Source organism: Lichenostomus cassidix, chromosome 1Ab (genome assembly GCF_008360975.1).
Source record: "Lichenostomus cassidix isolate B80296 chromosome 1Ab, HeHo_3.0, whole genome shotgun sequence".
In the NCBI taxonomy this organism is placed as follows: domain Eukaryota; kingdom Metazoa; phylum Chordata; class Aves; order Passeriformes; family Meliphagidae; genus Lichenostomus; species Lichenostomus cassidix.
The window spans coordinates 6045706-6066688 of NC_139481.1; the positions used below are offsets into that span (position 1 = coordinate 6045706).

Sequence of the window (20983 nt, forward strand, 5' to 3'; positions counted from 1 at the left end):
GCAGTCACTCAGAAGCCTGCTGGGAGAGCAATGGTGTTAACTGCTATCATTTAAGTCAGACTGGCAGCAGAAGGCATGGGGACTCTCCCTGATGGTGGTTCTGACTGAACAAAAATCCTCCCTCCTTCCTTCTTTTGCCAGTCCTGGTCTGTTGTGCTTTTCCCCTTGTCTCATCTTACTTCCCGCTTGCCCTGTGAGATCAGGAAGGGAATACAAAATGAGAAGCTAACAAGTGCTCTGAACAGAAAACCAGCTCTGCTAGGTCACTTGGAGGTTCATGGAGATATATCTCTATTGTAACACATCTCTCATTCTCCCCAGTATGAGATCTCCCCAATATCCATTTACTTTTTCTGTCCAGTGCCCAAAATCCATCCTATCAAATCAGCTCCCAAATCCTTACATCTTAAAGACCTCTCCCAGCATCACTGGGTTGTCCAGGTAGCTGTTTTCAGCTGTACCTCCCTGTCACATTTTCCCTCCTCATGCATCTGAAAAACCGCACTCATTTGGCAGAAATACGGCACTTTTTAAATGATAAAATTTAAAATTTGTAAAAAGTACCGTGTCAATGTCAGCATTATATATAGAGAGAAGTACAAAGAAAGAAGATCAGGGCTGGAGGAGAGTTTTCAGATAGCTTTACAGCATTGAAATTAATTCCAAAGTGCTGGTGTCGATCACAGGGCAGTTGACATGGCTTTGTAGGAACTCCTGAATGAGTTGTTTGAGGCTCTGGAGTAGAGCTATAATTCTGTTTCTTTTCATGAGAACAAAAGTAAAACTAGGAAAACAAACAACAGTTGATGCAGAGAGCAGGTTTGCAAAGCTGCCTGTGAATTACAGCACCTTCCCATCCCTGAATTCATACCCAAAGTAAATCATAGCTTATTTTTCTCACACAAGTTTCTTGCAGTTTGTTTTGTGGCATGTTCCTCAGGAAGAATAAGAGTACCCCTTTGATTTGATACAACTTCCCCACCTGTGAATTATATATAGGCAAAATTGTACTTTCTTCGGAAGAAGATGAATTTTCTGCTAATGGAAAAGTCAATTTTCATTTATAAAATTAAGTATCTCCGATGAAAAAAGTTACATTAGACATCAAGGGCACCCAAGGCAAGTGGCTCCTCTTCACCTCTCAAATACTGTAGTTAAAGGTAAGGCTGTTTTCTTAAATGCCATTGTAGCATAATTGCAAATGAGCTATTCTGCCTACAGGTAATGACTGCTGGGTGCATTGGTCCTGAAATAAGCTCCTTCTAAGCAGTTCCCATGGCTGCTGAACAGCTGCTGAACTCAGAGCTCCTGGCGTTTTAATAATTGTGGGACTTTGGGTACAGCAGTTTAAGCGAGCCACCTTTGTTAAAATTTGATGTATTGTGCTGTGAAAAGTTTACTCTAGAAATTATCAGATGCTTGTCATTAGACTAATGTCTTTATTTTTAGGAACAGTTTATGGATAACTGTGTTAATTTTAAATGTGGCATTATTTCTTAATCTGACTTGCATCGGTCTTGAAAATGTAGTAATTTAATGATTTTCCTGTGACTTTTTGGATGCACCTTTAAAACATCCACTGTCCTTATAGTGCATGGTGCCTCCACTTCCCACCCCATCCACATGTTTCAGTCTCTCTCCCATCTAACATGGTGAAACTCCTATTTTTGTATTGTCTGTCATGGGGGATGATGTAAGGAAAATGGGCAGAACAAGAGAGAATTTAGATACAGTTGTGAGCTGCAGTGCTCTCTGGTGAAACATCACATTCTGGTTGGTTTAGCTGCATTGCTGACTCTCAGAAGCTTAGAAGTGTGATGTGTTTGCTTGCAGATGTTTTTGGTTGCCTCTCAGTGTACATTTAAACACATATTTGAGGGCTAATCGTTGTCCCAATGATGGTCTGACAGCATGGTTAAATTTTTAATAATTTTTTATAATTCTGTCTGCAACTGGCTGGTTTATAATGGCTTGTATTTGCTGTTTGTTGAACTCATATAATTTATCTATGTTCCTTTTCTGGGTTATGTATAGGTGGCCTGTCCACCTTGGTCAAAATCAGTAGAATTTTGTCCCACATGGTTGTTACGTGACACATCATGATGTGATTCCATGTTTAATTTGTGCTTTGCTCAGAATTGTTTTGATTGTTTTATCTGAGGACCAAGTGAGCCTCTTTGGTACACTCAGAATCAGTCCCATCAACCTGGTGTGTTATATCTATGTAGTACTCTGATTTCTTCACTTATGACTAGTATTTCTGAAATCTGTACTAATTGACAATATATTGAATTTACAGCTACAATCCCAAGAGTTTCCCAGTGCCATGCTAACCTAAAAAGCAACCATCCAACAGGTGACACATGTTGAAAGTGAGAAAGAGGAAACTCATTTCTGTTGCAGTGTGTGAGCAGCGCCAGACTGTGGGGCTGTTGGCTGTCCCAGGGATCTTACAGCCTCTGCAAAGAGCACGATAAATCCTCTTTTTTTTTTTTTTCTCTTGCCTCACAGTACAAATATAAACAGGTATTTTGTCACGCGAAAAGCATAGTCTAGACAGGATCTAGGACAAGCTGTTTTATAAGAATAAACCAGCCTAATATAACATGCAAGAAATTGTATTGTGTGAAGTTTGGTTCATTGTGTAAGTGTGTTTCAAGAGGTCTTGTTAGGTTCATTGCATAAGTATGTTTCAAGAGATCTCACTTGTGAAAATAAAAATAATTTGGGGCTGAAAATTCACAGTGTAGTTAATGATGCTGTTATTTGTCATTGGCACACTTCTGGTGTTATTCTGTTGAATAGTTTATTTCTCGGTTCCAGTGTAAATATCTGTTTATTGTGTAAGCCTTAGGCTTTTGTTCTCAGTTTCATACTCTCAAAAAGGTAATGTATTCACACAGACCCATCATCTTGTACACTGGCTTCCTCCACCTTCCAGAAACCTTCTAAGAACCTCCTTTAAAATGACAGTGACCCTCAAGTGAGCAGTAAATGAATGAAATTCTTCCTCCATTACAACATATGAATGCTGCATAAGGATCAAGACATTTATAAGTTCATTGTGATGTTGTGATGCTTTGCAGAGATGATGGCACAATGGGATTAAATTAGAAAATACCCACTAATTTTGTGTATTTGTTCTATGAATCCTAAGCACTCGTATTTTGGAGGGTTCAGCATTTGTGGGCAGTTTGTGGCCCCAGGCCAGCACTCAGTGACAACACTTGCAGCTGGCAGTGCTCAGCATTTCTGCAAATCTCCTCCTGGGGTCTCAAGTCTGAAGTCCCCAAAATGAGGAACATGCAGCAAGTGACCACCTGTGAGAGTTTGCTCGAAGGGACTTGCCTCTCATCATTTGGGAACTCTGTGGTGGAGTCAGCCTCAGAACCCAAACCCACTTCTGCAGGGTAGCATTCAGCTGCTTTAGCTCTGAGAGCATCCTCTCTCTTCCTTGTTCACTAAACAGTGTATAACTTCTGCAACAGATGCAGCAGGCTTTCTGCATATTCTAGTCTCATTTACTGAGCAGTCACACACTGTTAGAACGATATTTATTCCATGTACATTGAAAAATAGGCACCTTCAGAGGAAAATGTTAAAATATACACCCATGGAGGAGGAAAGGGAAATTATTGTGTTTTGGTTTGGTGTTTTCTGTCTTTGGAATGCTCCCATATTCTCCTGGAAAACGACTCCTCATGCCCCACTTTCAGATGCCTCAGTTAACAAAAATAACATTTGGAAAAAGCCTGGCATAAAAAAAAAATCCCTTCAGTCTGCCACCTGCATCTTCACCATTTGAATTCATTGAGCACGGGTGAAGCACTGCATTGGATTGCAATATTATTTTAAGTGCAGGTGAGTTTTATGGAACAGAAAAAAAAATTTCATAAAAAACTCTAACTGTGACACTTTCTGTGTCCAATCAACAGCATAAATAGAGGGTCCTAAAGAAGATGCTTTTTAAGGACAAGGCCATTCTGCTTGCCATGCATCTCAGCTAACAAATGTTCAACACAGTGGCACAAAAACATAACACCTACTCAATTATTTCTGTCATTTTTTGCATTTATGGACCTTTTCCAACATATATTTGGAATCAGAGTTATCCCTCATGTTGTTATAGCTCCCTGGTGAGGGATGGAGTAAAGTTTGATCTCTTAGGGTGTGCATATGAAATACGTAATGCTGCTGTTGCAATTAATTTAAGAGAGTAGTTGCTATATTCCCTGCATCTGAAAATTGTTCAGCATGTATTTTGCACATGAGCTTGGCTTAAGGTGAGATTATTATGGCAGAAAGGTGAAAAATACCATTTAATTTGAAGATGGATGTGAAATATTTGTCATTCTCCCATGAGGCATCATGTTAACGATGTAATTTGCAGGCTGCCTTCTCTGGAATTCTGTTTCTGTTTGTTTCTGGAAGGTATTTGACATCTTTTTGGGGAGCTGTAATGCAAAGTGTTGCCTCTTACATTAGTCAGGAGCTCAGCTTGCCCAGGCATGGTAAGCACCTGCTCAAATTCAAGTTAAAATCTGCTGCTGATTAGGCTCGAGTTTAAGATTATAGCTGAATGCTTTCTAGAACTAGGTCCTTTGCTCTGAATATCTTTGAGGTGATCTTTAAAGAAGTCACTTTAAATCAAACCTCTCCTGTCTTTATTGAAGATTTTTGTGTAAGGTTGAATGAAGCACTTGGCTGTCTGACTGCTTAATGACAAGTCAAGAGAATTAGCTTATCAAGGATTCCAGTTCTCGATTTTAATTTTTTAAAAATATTCTTTTGCATCTACCCTTACCAGTTCCATCCCATACAACATGAGTGGACTAAACTCACTGAGATCCCATAGGTGTGGGTTGGGGGAATTCCATGGAAGACATTGCCAGGACACATGTAAGGCAAAGGTATATATAACAAATAACTGCTAGTCCTCCTGCTTTTTTGTTAAATTCAATAATAATTCAAAATGCAGGCACCTCAGAGAGGATTTGAAAAGAGTGTGAAGCCATTGCTAGATGACACTTGCATTTGAAATTTAAAATTAAAAACCATTCAGCTTTTGAAAATCCTCTTTCAAAAAAGATTCCAGGCCAGGAAACTACTTCACTGACATGCCTCCTACCTTACCATCAAGACTCAGGATTTCTTTAACATCAGTTTAAAAATCCCCAAAGTCTAAGTACTTCTTCAGCACTTTCCTGATAATGCAGGAAGCATTTATTTGCTAGTCATAGCACTTTATGCCCACAGCACTGTTTGCCTCATCAAAGCATAAAACCCCTTTTTTTGGGGCAGCTGTTTTCCAGTCACCTCAGAGTTCAGTGGTGACAGGAATTCTATTTCTAAAGAATTTACTGCTCTGCATTTACTTAAGGGTATTTTTTTAAATCTAGAATTCTGTCAGGAATCTGGCCTCATTCTACTTCTTCAAAGACAGAATGTGCTGGATTTTTGTTTGTTTTGTTTTGTTGGTTGTTGTGTGACAATTATAACATCAAGATTGGTTGTAAATAGTTTTTGTATTCTAACTATTGCTCAAGAGCATTTGATTATACGGTCAGATATACTTTTACATTCCCAAGTGAATTGATCAACTGATTACCTCTCACATTTTGCTTTAGGAGAAAAAATAGGAGCATATTTGTTGTGCAATTCATCTGCCTAGGATGGGCAGAATGTGGCAGAATTTGGTCCAGCCTGTCAGGTTACCCTCTTTATAATTACTTAAGACAAAAGTACCTGCAGCAGAAATAGCTGTAGACAAATTCCTATGGAACATTTCATGTTTTGGTAAAAAAACCAAAATATTTTCTCTTTTCAAATTTGAGGAGGTTAATGCCAACACACAGTTGGTTTTTCTGATTCTTGCTCTTCTGATGAAATTGCACATTTTCTATGAAAAGTGGTGCAGAAAACTCTTAACATTCCTTGCTCTTTTTAAGTGGCAATTTATTTCTTTTCTGTTGTCTCATACAATTTCTGCTTATTTTGAAGTTATAAATAAATACACCTAACAGGGCTTAGACTATTATCCTGTAGAGTGTTGAATTTCATTTCAGGTGAAGGTCAGCTTGTCTTCTTAGAATGAGAACAGCATGTTGTATTCTTATAATGCATAATATCAGAATTTTCATTATTTGTGACTTGTTATTTCTATCCTCCACAGACTTGGGGATCACAGGCTGTAATCAGCATTTCCAAAAACAGACACAGTTGCTTCCTTCCATTCTTTGTAGTTGAAAAGTCTCTGTCACCTTATCCCAACATTTTTCAACTCTCAGCTCTATGATTTAGGGGGAATGGAATTGGAATGGAGTGTTGAATTCATCCTGTGTGATGCAAGTGCCCCTCGAATCTGAAAGCATGTTTCTTCCCCAAATAGCTAAGTTACTTGGAAAACTGTGAGTTTATATTTGGCTTCCCCAGTTTCACTATCAAGGGTTATGAAAATACTTGTGCTCTTCTTTCTACATGCTTTCTTTTTCAGAAAAAGCCTTTCATTTTTGCCCTTTTTCAGGCTCAGCTCCTAATCACAGAGTCCTAGAAGGGTTTGGGTTGGAAATTGCCTTAGAGATGATCTGTTCAAATCCCCCTGCCATGGGCAAGGACACCTTCTACTGTCCCAGGCTGCTCAAAGCCACATCCAGCCTGGCCTTGGACACTTCCAGGGATGAGATATCCACAACTTCTCTGAGCAATCTGCTCTGATAGTCTTCCTCTGATAGTTTGCTCCTGAAGTGTTATTGACTTGTGTTTTATTTATCCTAATATTTGAGAGTAGCCATTATACCTGTAAATTAAGCAAAATTCACTTTCATATTCACTTCAAAGTCTTCTTTTTTGTTAGGGTTGGTTCTTGTTTTTTTTTTTTTTCCCCAATGCACTTTTTGCTATTAGTTCCTTGTGCTTCTGTTGTGGTTTCTGGTTTTCTATCTCAGCGGGGTTTCCCATCAGAAATTCACTTCCTTTGGTTGTATCAAGCCAAAGAAGAAGCTCCCTGAGAAGCCTTGCTGACATGAGCATTTGGACCAATATACTGGGTCTGGTTGTAAATTGGGGGCTTTAGATGTGGTTTTTCCATTGAAAAGCTGATCTGCCCTCTTATGCAACTTCAGCTTCCATGTTACTCTTCTCTTTTTAAGCCCTAGAAGAGGTAATTCCATGCTTAGACCTAACCTCTGCAATCATTTATTCTAATACCTAATTTTATTATTATAATTATTCAATGGTTCTAAGTGAAATCTATTCCAGACATAATGTTAACCAAATAAATAAATCTTAAGCTTGGATCATAACTTAAAATCCACATTGAATTCCACATTGAGATAGGAATCCAATGTGATATGCAAATATTTTGTATTTAGTGGTAAGAAAATGAGTCTGATTGAGATAATCTCTCATTTGAGACTTAAAATTCAATTTGTAAAACATTTTCAATATATTTTTTCTTCCTTAGGATAAAAAGCTTCACACACAAGATGTACTTGGAGATAATGGTTGGACAAAGATCTTTTAGAAAATGATGCCCTGTAAATAACTATAAAGAGCTCTTGCAAGAATTAAAATGCCAAAATCCCACACTTTCTGATAACCAGCTGCAATGCTTCACAAGGTAGACAGATAATTACATCAGGAATTCAGGGAAGGATGTGCAACATTAAGGCTGCACCAGCAAGTTTCCTCTTAGTGCAGTGAAAATAATAGTGGTGTCAACTCTGAGACAGAAGTTCTGTTTGCAGAAATCTTCTCTGATCCTTTGGTGGTTCTATACCAATTTCCACCAGCTAAGGAAACTATTATAATTCCACCAATTACAATTAAAGTTTTTGCTTTTTGCATTGCAGAGAGTTTGGCATCTGCAGAATGATTTTTAAGGCAAGTAGAGCATTTGAATTTATGATAGATTCTCATCTTCTGGGATTTGAATGAACAACTGTGCTTGTTTTAATGTATAGACTAAACTTTTCCAACACAAACAGGAGACTTTGAGAGTCAGTTTCATAATCTGATTTGCTTATTTAATATGATGCCTTAATTGGATTTTTGTTTGTTTTTGTGTTCTCTTTCATTTTTCTATGTTTTCTATACTAAATTACCTTACCAAAATCATGGTAAATGATAGCAGTTAGATTAGTACTAAGCTGCATCTATTTCTTTTTTGTGTTTGTTTGGAGGTTTGGTTTTGGTTGTTTTGTTGGTTTTTTGGGTTTTTTTAAGGACAATTTTCTCCTATTCCAGGGCTGGGAATGTGAATTCAGGGATTTTCTGAGCCCATTAATTTAAAGTTCAGGCTGCAGACCCATTCACTGTGAGATATTCATACCTGGATTATCAATGCACACTACATGTGGAAGAAGAGATCTCTCCATGTGTTGACCTCTGTTCTTCCAGCATAGAGAAATGGTTTCATCCTTGCTGCAAGAAAATATCCAGGTTTTTTTGAGCCTGGAATGGAGCACTAAGGCAGAGATTTGAAAGTTCCCTGGTGACCATGGTTAGACTCAGGAGGTGAGCACAGGCATGTGATCTCTGAACCTTTCCACTTCCAGGGACACAGCAGCTGTGGTTGTGTAATTATTGTGAATTTACACCCATGAGGATCCATGGCAAAGGTTATTACAGAGCTGCATGGCCAGAAGAGGATGCCAAAGGCATCTGACAAGGGCCAGAGCAAGTATGGAAACAGAAAATCTCTGTGCCTGTCACAGCCAGGATTTTTCGTGTGAAGTACCTTCTATTTTAATGGGTCTATTTGGGCAATTACAAATTGCCTGACATTCAAAAAACCCTGAGAAATCCACAAACGCCAGGTGGGAAAACTTGCCATTTCAAGATTTATATTCCATTATGAAGGGAGAGACTGGTTTTTATTCTATATTTGAACACTGCCTCCTGCAAGATTATTTATGCTTTCTCAAACTCTCAGACAAGTGCTGTAATACACTATTTAGTGTAATACACTATTTAGTTCTGTGCTTTATTCAGATATGAAAATGCTTCTACTGTATCATTACTGTGAGGTATCTTTTAGTGCCAAGCAGGGATGGAAGAAAGTTCTGAAACTTAAACAATCACCCTGTTGTTTGAAGTTTATTTTTAAACCACGGGGGAAGGAGAAGAGCTCGATGCTGTGGTTTCTAACGGATACTCACATTTTGTTATCAGCCACTTCAATTGTTTGAAACATTAAGATGTGAACAGCAAGTTCTCTTTCTCAGACTTTTATCTGGAATTCCTCCTCCCATCCAATGCAAAAATCAAAGGAGGTTTTCTGCTCTAATAGTATTTCTTGGTGGAGGTCATTGTGCTGCCAGCCTTGGCTGCCCTGTGATGTGTTGAGGGAATGTCAGCTCACACTCAGTGCTCAGCTGCACCTTCCTCTGCCTCCTCTGAACCCTTCCAGCTTTCCCAAGGAGGTGATGGGCCGAAGATTCAATGCACAGATGGGTTGCAGGGTTGAAAACTGCCCCATGAGGCAGCATTTTCTCTTGTTCTTGTACTGTGTGTTCTGTGGATGGCACTCTCCCATTTCCTCTGAAAACAAACCTCTTGCTGACCTGCCTTCTGCTGTATCTCTCATTTGGAAGGAGAACTGGCTGATAGAGCAGTTTGATGTAGGAAGATGGATCATTTTAGAGGTGGTAAAACCATTAGCTTTCATCTCTTGACCTGCACCCTCTTTTCCACACCCAGCCAGCAGTCCCACATCAGCTTGTGCACTTTGGGAATCGAACTTATTGCTAAAATGTATTGACTTGCTGATTTGGGTATTGGGAAGCAAAGAAGATAAACAATACAACATTTTTCCTTCCCGTTTCCCAGGCTCAGCTGCACTCCAGACACATCTCCTCCCCTCCTATCTCCCCAGGTTCCCCTCAGTTCCTTTGGTGAGGCACAGTGTGTGTGGCACAGGGCTTTGGGGTCAAGACATGCTGGTTTCTCTCTGCTGCTCCTTCTTTCTCACCCTTTTCTTCCACTGCTGCTTCCTTCTTACTCATTTCCTCTGTTCCACCATGGTCACCCTGTGAGCCACAATCTCTTGGGTGCTCAGTTATGGAGCACCAACTGCTCTAACCTTGCTGTCCCCTCCTTCCTTTGTGTCTGTCATTGTCACCTGCTTTGCCTGTTCCCTCCTTGTCCCCTCTGCTGTTCCCTCCCAGGTTTGTCTTCTCCTCTTTAGCATTTTCTGCATTTCTAACATTATTTTTAGAGAATAAAACTCATAATTTTAAAGCCAATAAGTTTTTATGTTTCAGGAAAGAACTCAACCATGAAATCTATGTTTTTCGATGTCGCAAAGTAAATTTAGCTGCATGTGGAAAGGAAGTTGATTGTGTAATTGTATTTTGGCCTGAAATTCAGTGCTGAGTCACAATCTGATATTTTAAAATTACAGTTGGTTAATTTTCTTTTATAAGCCCAAGTCACACCAGAGAAGTGGTGCAAAATAGAACTTGAAGTCCAAGTTCTATTTTTATCTTCTAATTCATCTAAAAGATGCCTTATATAGATGTTTAATAAGATATATTAATGTGTTTCACTAAAAAAAAAAAGATATTCTGAAACTTTGTGGTGCAAATTTTGAAAAGGCAGCTTGCATCTGAAACCAGCAGAAATGGTTGATGGCTTCAAATTGCCTTCACTGAGCTTTCATAACCAGGCTAGTTCTTGACTAGGTTTTTGGTTGAGAGAATATACATAATTAATGGAAGAGGTAGTTACTATTTTACAGCAGTTTGATGGCAAATGCTGAGGGAATTCTGCAAAATGTGCCTCTGAAGGACTTGGCTGGAAAGAGCTATGGCCCAGATTGGATTATATCAGCAATAAGCAGCTTTAAAGTGCTGAAAAACACAGATTTCTCTTTCTGTAGGATGCAACATCACGTCTTGGAGCTGCTCAGAAAGTGTTTGGCAAATCAGCAACTACAGCGAGTCTGACTGTGCTGAATGCTTTAGAGCTGGGCTTGGGCTGCAAATGTGAGCTTTGAAGCAGAACTCTGAAATCCCTTCAAACTCTTATTTTGAGGTCTAGTTTGGTCCATTCCTCACACTGAGCTACCAAGGACATTCAGATAAAACCTCCAAGTCCCCTGCAGTCTGTGTGGGACAGATTTTTTTAGGGTTTTTTTTTTGGTAGGGTTTTGCCCTGGATTCACCCTGTCAGTGACAGATTTGTTAGAAGGTGCCATAGACAAAAGGAATCTCTCCCAGTGCTTAAAACCCACATGTTTTGGACAAGAGTTAAACCATTTAATTTTATTTATATCAGTATAAATCATTCCCTTCTGCACAGAATCAATGGACATGCTAGCAGTTTACTATACCTATACTCTCCAAAAAATCCCTAGACAAAGCACTTCCCTAAAATCAGCTATTTAATGCAGCCCCTTTGCCAGCCCTTTGCTGGGGGAACTCAGGCTTTCTTTTATGACACCAGACAGATTCTTGTCTTTTGTGTGGAACTGAATTGCTAGGTAAGTGTCCAGAATTTTTTTTTAGCTTGTTAAAGGTGTGCATTTTTCTTTTTTTTTTTTGGTAGGAATCCAGTGGTGTAAATGGCAGGACCATTCAACAGTAGCTTGCCTCTACTTGTACATTTTAGATTTTGAAAAGTGACTGTAGGTGTTTCATTGAGGTCACCAGGTATCAATTTGGAGTCTGAGTTAGAAAAAATTCAATTTAAGGAAAGAGAATTACTTAAGATTATGGGGAAACTATGTGGGGATCTTTACAAAGGAGATTCATGTCTTTAATTTCTATAGCTCTTTACCCCAGGAATCTGCAGCTACCACTGCAGATAAATTATTAATGTTGCCTATTCTGATTTTAGCATAGATTTAGATCAGATCATTCAAACACTTGCTGCTCAGAGAGAAAAAAACCCACTGATTTCAGTGAGGTCAATTTACTGAATCACTAGGATTTCACCATATGTGTCTGGTTGTTGTCAAGATTTAAGAAAAACTTTTCCAGATTTTTACATATGCTATAACATGTTTCCCTGTGGTGGAATTCCCAGGTTAGAACATTCATGGTTAATACTGGATAAAATTCTTCAATTCTTCATTTATAGGTCTTGTCTCTCCTTTGTCTTTTAAAACATCACAGGCAATCATCAAATATTTATTGAGTAAAGTACTGGTATATTGATTATTGTATTTACAATTTTGAAATAATAATGTAAATTATAATGGGGAAAAAAACCCTGCAAGGCAATAAAATCTGATTGTGGTTTTCTTTAAAAATTTAAATAGAAAAATTAATTGAAATTAAAAAAATAAGGATATGTTTCTGAGTAATGTTGTTCATGTTAAACTGGCTGAATATGTGGCTATTTACACTGTTTAGTAAACAATCAAATTTGCCTCTGGAACTCACAATTAATCTGAGTGTTTATTATGTTCATATATAGTCTTTGCATTAGGAAAAAACCCCTAAGCTTGTTTCAACTGGCTGTGAACCAAAGGGACTTTAATATTTGCATTTAATGAAGGTCAATATTTTCTTTGGGATATTAGTGGTTATGGTGACTAAGACTCAATGTCAACAGTAACACATTTTCACTTCATAATGTCTTAAAAAATGTATTTGCAATGATGTGGATAATAATCTAAAAGAGTGTATTAACGAAACTGGAAACTTAGTAGCAAAAATAGTCTGAATTTAAAAAAATTCAAATCACAATGTCACAAGTATTTATTTTAATTTAAAGACCACCTTGTCATAATGAATCTCTTATCTGTGTTATTGAAATATTTTACTTCATAATGTAAATAATACTGCATTTCATTTAGTTAGTTTTCTTTATGCTCAGAGAATTATTCTTTATTTTGAAACAAACAATTTTAAAAATATTGGTTCTTTTAAACAGGATTCAAGTCTTGATATCTAAATAATGGTAAGTCTACAATGCCTTTATTCTCTTTCATTATTGAGTGTTTCAAATATGCTACAGAAGACTCAGTCCAACTCAAATTTGAGGGTATTTTTAGCTTTTTAAAACGAGGTGTTCTAAAATGTTAAAAACCAGTTTTCTGAAAATCCACACATGGATTCCTGCAGTGGCACAGTGTAGCATTTTCTCTGCAAAGCTGCTTCAGAAGTGATGTGTATTTATTTTTGAAATATCAGTGTTATTGAATGATAACTCTGCCTTCATGACTGACGTCACACAGGTGATCCAAACATCTCTAGTTACAGACTATAAAACTCTCCAACAGCAAGAACACCCTTCATGTAAAGTTCTGCTGCAAATTAAGGAAATAAACCTTGAACCATTTGCCTGAGTTGTGTCACCTGTGTGAATTGTCCCCCTGACCTCAATCAGTGAGATTTCTCATCATAATAAAAGATTCTGGTGATGCCTCAGTGTCTGCAAAGATCCATTCCAGGAGGTTGTGAATCCCATACTGTCACTGCATTTAGTAATTTATTAGCATTTAAAAAAGACCAAACCAGCCTGGTGTTTCTTGGCTGCTGACAGAGACATGTCCTTGCAGAGCTTTGCTGACCACGACGTGCTGGGCCAGGCTTTTGAAGATGCTCTAGAGGTGCTGCAGCAGCACTCAGACAGGGAAATGCAGAGTCCAGCAGGTAACAAACACCCTCATGCTGCCTCATCTCCCAGCAGGAAATCTCCTTCATTGCCATTTTACAGGAAATCTCCTCTAGAAACAGACAGGTTGGATGTTAATTTCCCAGAAGTGGATTAATGGGGTGTTTTGGGAGGGTGAAAAGGAACAATATTTAGAGGGTTTCCATCCCTCCATCAGTACTGCCTGGTGTGGTGAGTGTGCTCCATGTCACAGCACAGGGAAACTGTTGGATGGCCTTATTTACCTTCCCCCAGCACCAGGCTGTGGCTAGCACAGGTCTTTCCCATGAGAATTTTTCCTGTGTTTTATAAGCAAAGATAAAGTTTGGATGTTTTGAAACAGTGTCTCGAGATTTGGACAGTTCAGGCCTGGCCAGTCAGGCCTAGGGGGAGGTTTCTGACTGACCAATCTGGGTGACCTCTGAAAAATCTATATAAGTTGGAATTAAATAATAAAAGCTCTCTTTTTTATGCCACACTGAGAATCTTCTTTCTCTGCTAGCGGCTCAACAGCGACACCAGGCCAGTGCATTGAGCTCAGTTTTCCTACAATCAGAGGAAATATGACTGTTGTGCAGCAGCCTTTTCCCAATTTTAATTCATTAACTTCAAAATGCCCTTCTGCTGTGCCATGAATCCCAGCACAAAAGAAAAAAAAAACAACCCAGCAAGTGAAATTGATTTCCTCATTTAATTTTTTTTGTTCACTAGTATATAAATTTTAAATATTTTTTATGCAGGAATGATAGTTTGAGTTTGGATAATTAATAGGAAATTGTTTTTCTTGGCTTCAAGAGTTGTATGCTTTATGAAACCTAAAATGCAAGAAAGCTGTAAATTGTTCCAGTTCTGGCAAGGTCTGGGTAATTAAATTACTATAAAGTTTAAAATTTGTGCTTGGTGTTTTTACACTGTAAGCAGAAATGGAAGGGAAGGAAAATAGGAGAAAATTCTCTATTGGAGAATCCACCTTGCATTGTACTAATGTTCTGCAGAGCTGCCTGACAGTGCCTTTTCCTTTCTCCTGGTATGATAGGAATCTATAATTATCCAAATCATTATGTCTGGTGATTTGTTTGGCCCTCTGCTGTCTAGTAACCAACCAATTCCATGATGCAATGAAATATCTGACATTTTATCTTACAATTATTTGCTGTTGTTTGGGGATTTTTTTTCCCCTTTTTCTCCTCTTTTCACTTCATTTTTGCTCCCTCCTCCTAATTCCCAGGTTATAAAAACTGCCTGGCTGTGCTCAACCATCACCACCACCTCCGAGCAAGCCCCAGCTACTGCCCAGCACCAGCTCTGGAGGAGCAAGGCTACAGCTGGAGAAACGTGATTGTGAGTGAACTCATTGCTGATAACAGTCAGACATCACTGGGATATTGATTGCTCATTTGGGATTTGTAATACAAATCGTTATGCTAACACTGGCAGAAATTGGGTCTGGCCAGGCATGATTCAGATGAAACTGCCTTGGGGAAATATTTGCAAAATGTGATTAATAATATAATTAATAATAATATAATATAATATAAAAATATATAAGCTGTTTGCTTCTGGTGCTCTTCTGTGGTTCACCACAGGACAACTAACAAGCAAACCTGCTAGGGAATTAGTTACAAGGAAAACTACTTTTGTATGACTTGGGAACAAGCAGAGAACAACAATTCCCAGCCTTGATGTAGCTTCTGCCACTGTGAGAAAAGTGCCATGACTTTGATTTCTCCAACAGCAGTTTGCTTTAGAAGTTCAGGAAATACCAGCATTATTTGGACTCTGAGCTCAGGTTCAGCTGTTAGAGTTCTTATGCATTCTTAAAAACGCTGGGAGGGTGCTCTCCAGGAATGATGGAAGATGGATATTGCAGGGGATATTATTTCAGGTAAACAGATTCCACCAGAGCCCATTTTCAACCAGCAGATTAACAGCATGGCATAGGAACTACAGAGTCTGTAGACTGCTGTCCAAGTGGCTTTTCCTGGCTCTGAAAACTGCTCCTGCTCTGCTTCCAGAAGGGTTGAAGGCTCAGAGTGAGGCAGTTATGTTGTTTTCCCTCTGTATTTCTCCTCTTGGGCAGTTCTTGCCCCTGAAGATAAATTAGTGCTGCTTGTTATTGGTACACTGAGTGCCTTTGGGGCTGAGAAAAGTCTTCCATAGATGAGGTGATGAAAAGCTGCATTTTGAAATCTTTAGGTGATTAATTACCACAAGTTTAATTTTATTCAGAGAATGTACTCTATTGCTAACTTTTTATTGTTTTAATTCTTGAAGAGCAGTGCAGCAGATTTTTATGCAGATGACAATGTCTACCATACACTGCAGAGCACTCCAGAAAGTCAAGTGATGCATGCTGCTCCTGGCCAGCCAAAAGCAGGGAAAGGTCTGTAGAAACATCATATCTTGGTCTGAACTTTATGCTACTTTAAAAAAATTTCTTGGCAAATCATGCTTTCTCCTTTTCCTATTTCTTTTTTCTTTTAACGGGAAAAAACATGTGAACATTTAATGTTAACTGGGATACAACTGCTAGTGTTCAATTCCCACCTGCTAAATCTTATAGGATGTGATAAATCTATTATTTACTTATTCTGTCCTTGTTAGTACATGGGAAAACAAACCAGAAATTTGTTTCACTTCAAACAATTTGGGATGAAGTCTGATGCAGAGGAGTAAATCTAGCTATCAGTAACACCTTTATCCACTTACACAACTTATTTTATTTCATGTGGTCCAACAAGCAGTGATTTTCTTGAAGGTTTTTTACATACATGAATATTTTTGCACACCTAATTTTATGCCTTTTTTTTACTTTTCAAATCTCCTTTTAGCTTTTGTCACTTCCAGTGTCCATTTTATGGCTATTTTCCTGCTCCTTTTGGTTAACTTTACTCGAATGGATATCTGTTTTGCAAAGAATTGCTCATGTGGCATTGGCCATTGCAGTACTTCATTTTTGTATTGCATTCATTTTTGGGGTTTCTTTGTGGGGGGGCACTCAGCATCCTTTCTATGACTGCTGGATGAGCTTTCCACAGCTTCCACTCTGAGCTGCTGGATCTACTTTTGACCATGGGGTCTTTTTAAGTAGCTTCCTGATTTAGTTGCTTTTTTGAAATCCCCTTTTCTCAGCTTTAACCACATGGTGTCAATTTTTGGTGTTGCCTCTTCCCATTGATGCTGAACACTGTGGTCTCTGTTGCTTAATAGCTATTACTACTACTACTACTGCTACTACTACTGCTACTACTACTACTACTACTATTGCTACCACAGACTCTTTGGGAGGAGTAGTCTCTCTTTCCAAGTTCTGTACTTCAGATATCTGAAATTCACATTGCAAATGAAAACCTTTCAATCCAGAAATGTTGCTTTTCCAAGTCTTACCCAGCGTTGCACTGGGGAATTTCACATGTGAGTATCTGATTTGATCTTTAGTTATTACTACTTTCTTAAACTTCATTTCCTATTCCTTTTGCACTATCATCAATATTTTTTTTTCCTCCATAAGACAACCTGCACAAATTTTCAGAGTCCCTGACTATTCTTATGGGGTTATTTTTTTGTCCTCTTACAAGTTTTTTTGTGTCCATGGTGATATTCCTGCCAGGAACTGTGATTTGGGGGACTATTTCCATTATACTAAATAAACTTAGTCCTCTTAGTTTCTTATTGAGACCTGAGAGGTTTTCTGTATACTAGCAACCAGTGTGGCCCTTTAGGAATAGATCCATAGATGAAACAATCACTTCTGAAGACCCAAATCCTGCATTTAAAGTGTTTCACAAAAGTTTATTTAGAGCAATCTTTAGGCATAAACACATGGGAGCAAATCAGGCCTCTCCAAAAAAGATTTCAGCTAGAGGTGATGTGTCTAGAAATAAAATCCAGGGCAGAAATGACAGCTGAACTCAGAAGCCAAACAGCACAAAATCAGGTGCTGCTGCAGACATGGCTACATTATCCTTTTCCTGCTGAAATTTAGCCACAAGTCTATGGATTTTCCCCAGATCTTATTTGTTCTACCATAGGTTTATAGGATAATTCAGGTTGGAGGGGATCTAAGGAGGTCACCTACTAAGAAGTGTCCACTGTGACCAGGCAGTGTCCTTTTCTGGTTTCCTTTTAAGATTCTTAGTAATATTATATGCATTTCTAGTAGAAATGTCCTTCCAGTCACAGGCCAATTTTTATTTAGATAATGAAACTTTATTAATTTTTTGGAAAGTCCCTCTGATTTCAGGCTCTTCTTCTTCCCAGTCCGACTGTTACTTCTCTCCTCTTTCCTTATCACCAGATACAGAATTACTGTCATCCCTGACAGATGTCTCAGCCTGACCTCAGTGTTCCTTAGCAACTGGCACTTTTCCCCTCTTCCTGGTTTAAAATAGCCACACAAGAAAAGACTGTATGAGCTTTAGGTGCAGCTGCTTATTTCCACTTTGGTTAAAGTGGAAGATGTTCTTCTGCATAGATTCTCTCTTCTGCAAAATGTTCCTCTTTGTCTGATAATCTTAAATTCTTCCTCCTTGCAGCAGCTTCTTGATCACCCTTGGCTTTGGGAAAGGAACTAGAAATACTTCATGGAGGAGGATCCACAAGATCTAAGTGAAACTAAATAATCCTCACTAGGAAACTGAAGTTTGAGAACTGAGCTTGGGGAGAGAAGTGTTTAGTTAACTGGCAAATATTTCAGTGCCAAATTGCTTTATTCTGCACAGGAATGCAAGCTGACACTTCTGCAGATGTTTAAAATATCACAGAGTACCACAAGATCTAGCTCCTTCTTGACTTCATGAGGTTTTTGGTTAAAAACCATCCTGCTTTTCCTGCTCACCCTCTTGCCCTATCTTATATCAGAGACTACACTGCATCCCCAAAACATTCCTGAAACCAACCTGACAGAACCAAGCCATCTCAAAATCTGAGTTTTGATTGAACAGGGCAACCATTTTTAAGAGGCTCTCCAGAACCTCTTTCCTGCCCTGTCTGAGGATGTAATTCCCTAGTGTGAGTTCATGACTGTGCATCTGCAGAGCTTGTGTCTGAAGAGTGATGAAAGTGGCTTCTGAGAGCTCCCACAGAGTGAAGTCACCAGATATTGTCATGATCCCCAGATAAACTGCTCTTGGAACTCTAGGGTGACCAAATCCCTCTCTGTCACCACAGATCTCACATGTTGCAGAACTAGAGCATGGTGCTGATAACATCAGTGATTTGATCCCTGTATGGGTCATTCACTGAAGAGTTGGATTGATGGTCCTTCTGGGATCCTCCCAGCTCAGCCTACCCCATGACTCTGTGTTGCTAACAGTTCTGTGATCCCATTTGCTGTTGTTGATCTTCCATGGAATAATTTATATTAGTCTTTTTATTTTACTGGGACAGAGTACTAGATTCAGCTCTGCTTTTGCCTGTAAGACTTTCCAGGAAAAAGACAACTGCTCACCTTTTAAATCAAGCATGAGTTCTGTTCTGACCTTTTGTGATTTATTTCTTTATAGGCAGAAAAAAACTTCGCCTGTTTGAATACCTCCATGAGTCTCTGTATGACCCAGCCATGGCAAACTGCATCCAGTGGGTGGATAAACCAAATGGTGTCTTCCAGTTTGTCTCCAAAAACAAGGAGAAACTTGCAGAACTGTGGGGAGAAAGAAAGGGAAACCGCAAGATCATGACTTACCAGAAAATGGCCAGAGCCCTGAGGAATTATGGAAGAACAGGTGAAATCATTAAAATCCGTAGGAAGCTGACATACCAGTTCAGTGCTGTTGTTTTAAAGAGACTTGCTCCATCCTATTTCTTGGGAAAAGAAACAATTTATCATCCCTACATCCAGTCTAATCAGGAATATCAGTGTGCAGATGACTGGACCAGCTACAATAATTACATGTACAACAATGGTTATGCATTACAGCATGCTAACAGCTAGACTGACCTCTCCCACAAACAGGCCTGTGTTATCCAGCAATGCTTTCCAGCACAGAAACTCTTCTCTGTACATAGCTTTTCCTTTAAGATATCACACAAACACCTGAAGAGGAAGGTTTAAAAAATTATATCAGCCTAGTTTTGTTCCTTTTGAGATTACATGTATACAGTCATTGCCTGTTGAAGAAATCCAGCAGCTGCAGAACACATTTTTTTCTCCATGATGCTAACTAAAGGAATTACTGCAGTTTCAAGCTGGTATATTCAAGAATAGAGTCAAGGCTTTTGTCTGTTAGTGGGCATCAAAGATCTCATTGTGATAACTCACTGGAAGTTTTATGTTTATCTCCAATCAGAATTTAGATGATGTTTTACCATGGTTGCTGCATTCCCTAAACTAGAAAGGGAAAATTTGCCAACTGCAGGAAGCTTCTGTTTGCTTTTTCCACCAATGTTCTTTATAAAAGCACATTTTCAGAGTGAAAGCCTGACTGAATGAAGGAGTCCACATGAGGGTGCAGCTGTGACCAAGTTGTTAATCCTTAATCACTTAAATTAACACATTGTAGGACAGATCCTGATGTGGTTTTAGGATTGCCAGGTGCACATTTTACTGTTGGCAGGAGATTCACTGGGACCATGATGGAGTTAGTAAAGGATTGTGATTTTCATTAAGTTTTGTACAGTTCTTCCCCCACTAATATGAGAAGCTCCATTTTTATCAGCAGTTCTGTACTCACCTAACAAACATTTACATTTGCCATTTACTTTAGGAGTTATAACTTTATATGTATAAATAAAATTTCACTTCTCCAGCTCTTTTTCTGAATGGGAATGTAGCTGAAAGGCTCAGTGATTTTACACTCTCTTCCTCAGGAAGAATAACTAAATTTATATAAAAAGGAGAATAATAGCCCCTTATGTCAGGATAATACCTATAAATCTACTTTTTCTCATACTTCTGTTACTGGATAACCTTGTATCAACATATGAGTTGTCTTTTGTGCTAAAATATTTCCATTCAACTATGTTCAATTCCAACTTCTGCCTTTTGCAGTGTGTAGGCCTGGATATTAATAAAGACAAAACTAATTTCTGTGGAGAGGTATGAATGGTGGCCTGAATGAAACCCATTGACTGTGACAGTTGCCCCTTGCTCTGACTCCTGTTTGCTTGCTCAGGGTTATAAATTTATACAGCAGACACAGTGCAACACACTCTGCTGAAGCCAAATTCAAGGTTTAGGGTTAGAACTCTGGTAAGATGAAAGATGTTTGACCTTAGAAATACAAAGCACATTAAATAGCACTGAGACTCAGATTGAAGTCAGGGGGTTGCACCTTGTGGGATGAGCTCAGCCTCTCTGGGATGGGATGGGATGGGATGGGTGGCTCTGGACCCACCAGATGGCACCAGTGGACAGCTTTTCACACCAGGCTGTGACATTGCA

At 38.8% G+C, this 20983-nt stretch overlaps 1 protein-coding gene across 5 annotated transcripts; it reads left to right on the forward strand.

Moving 5' to 3' along the window:
* The first annotated feature begins 1018 nt into the window (after positions 1-1018).
* On the forward strand, positions 1019-20631 carry SPIC (Spi-C transcription factor). Of its 5 annotated transcripts, none has more exons than XM_085049591.1 (6): positions 1022-1160; positions 12880-12906; positions 13508-13601; positions 14831-14943; positions 15877-15985; positions 19107-20631. In XM_085049591.1, exons 2-6 carry the CDS (start codon positions 12904-12906, stop codon positions 19532-19534), a joined length of 747 nt encoding a protein of 248 aa, XP_084905717.1. In that variant the 5' UTR covers positions 1022-1160; positions 12880-12903; the 3' UTR covers positions 19535-20631. The 5 variants fall into 5 exon arrangements, with proteins under 5 accessions (XP_084905718.1, XP_084905717.1, XP_084905716.1 ...); XM_085049590.1 differs by lacking the exon at positions 1022-1160 and adding an exon at positions 11414-11482; XM_085049592.1 differs by lacking the exon at positions 12880-12906 and having other exon boundaries at positions 1019-1160.
* Positions 20632-20983: the final 352 nt, after the last annotated feature.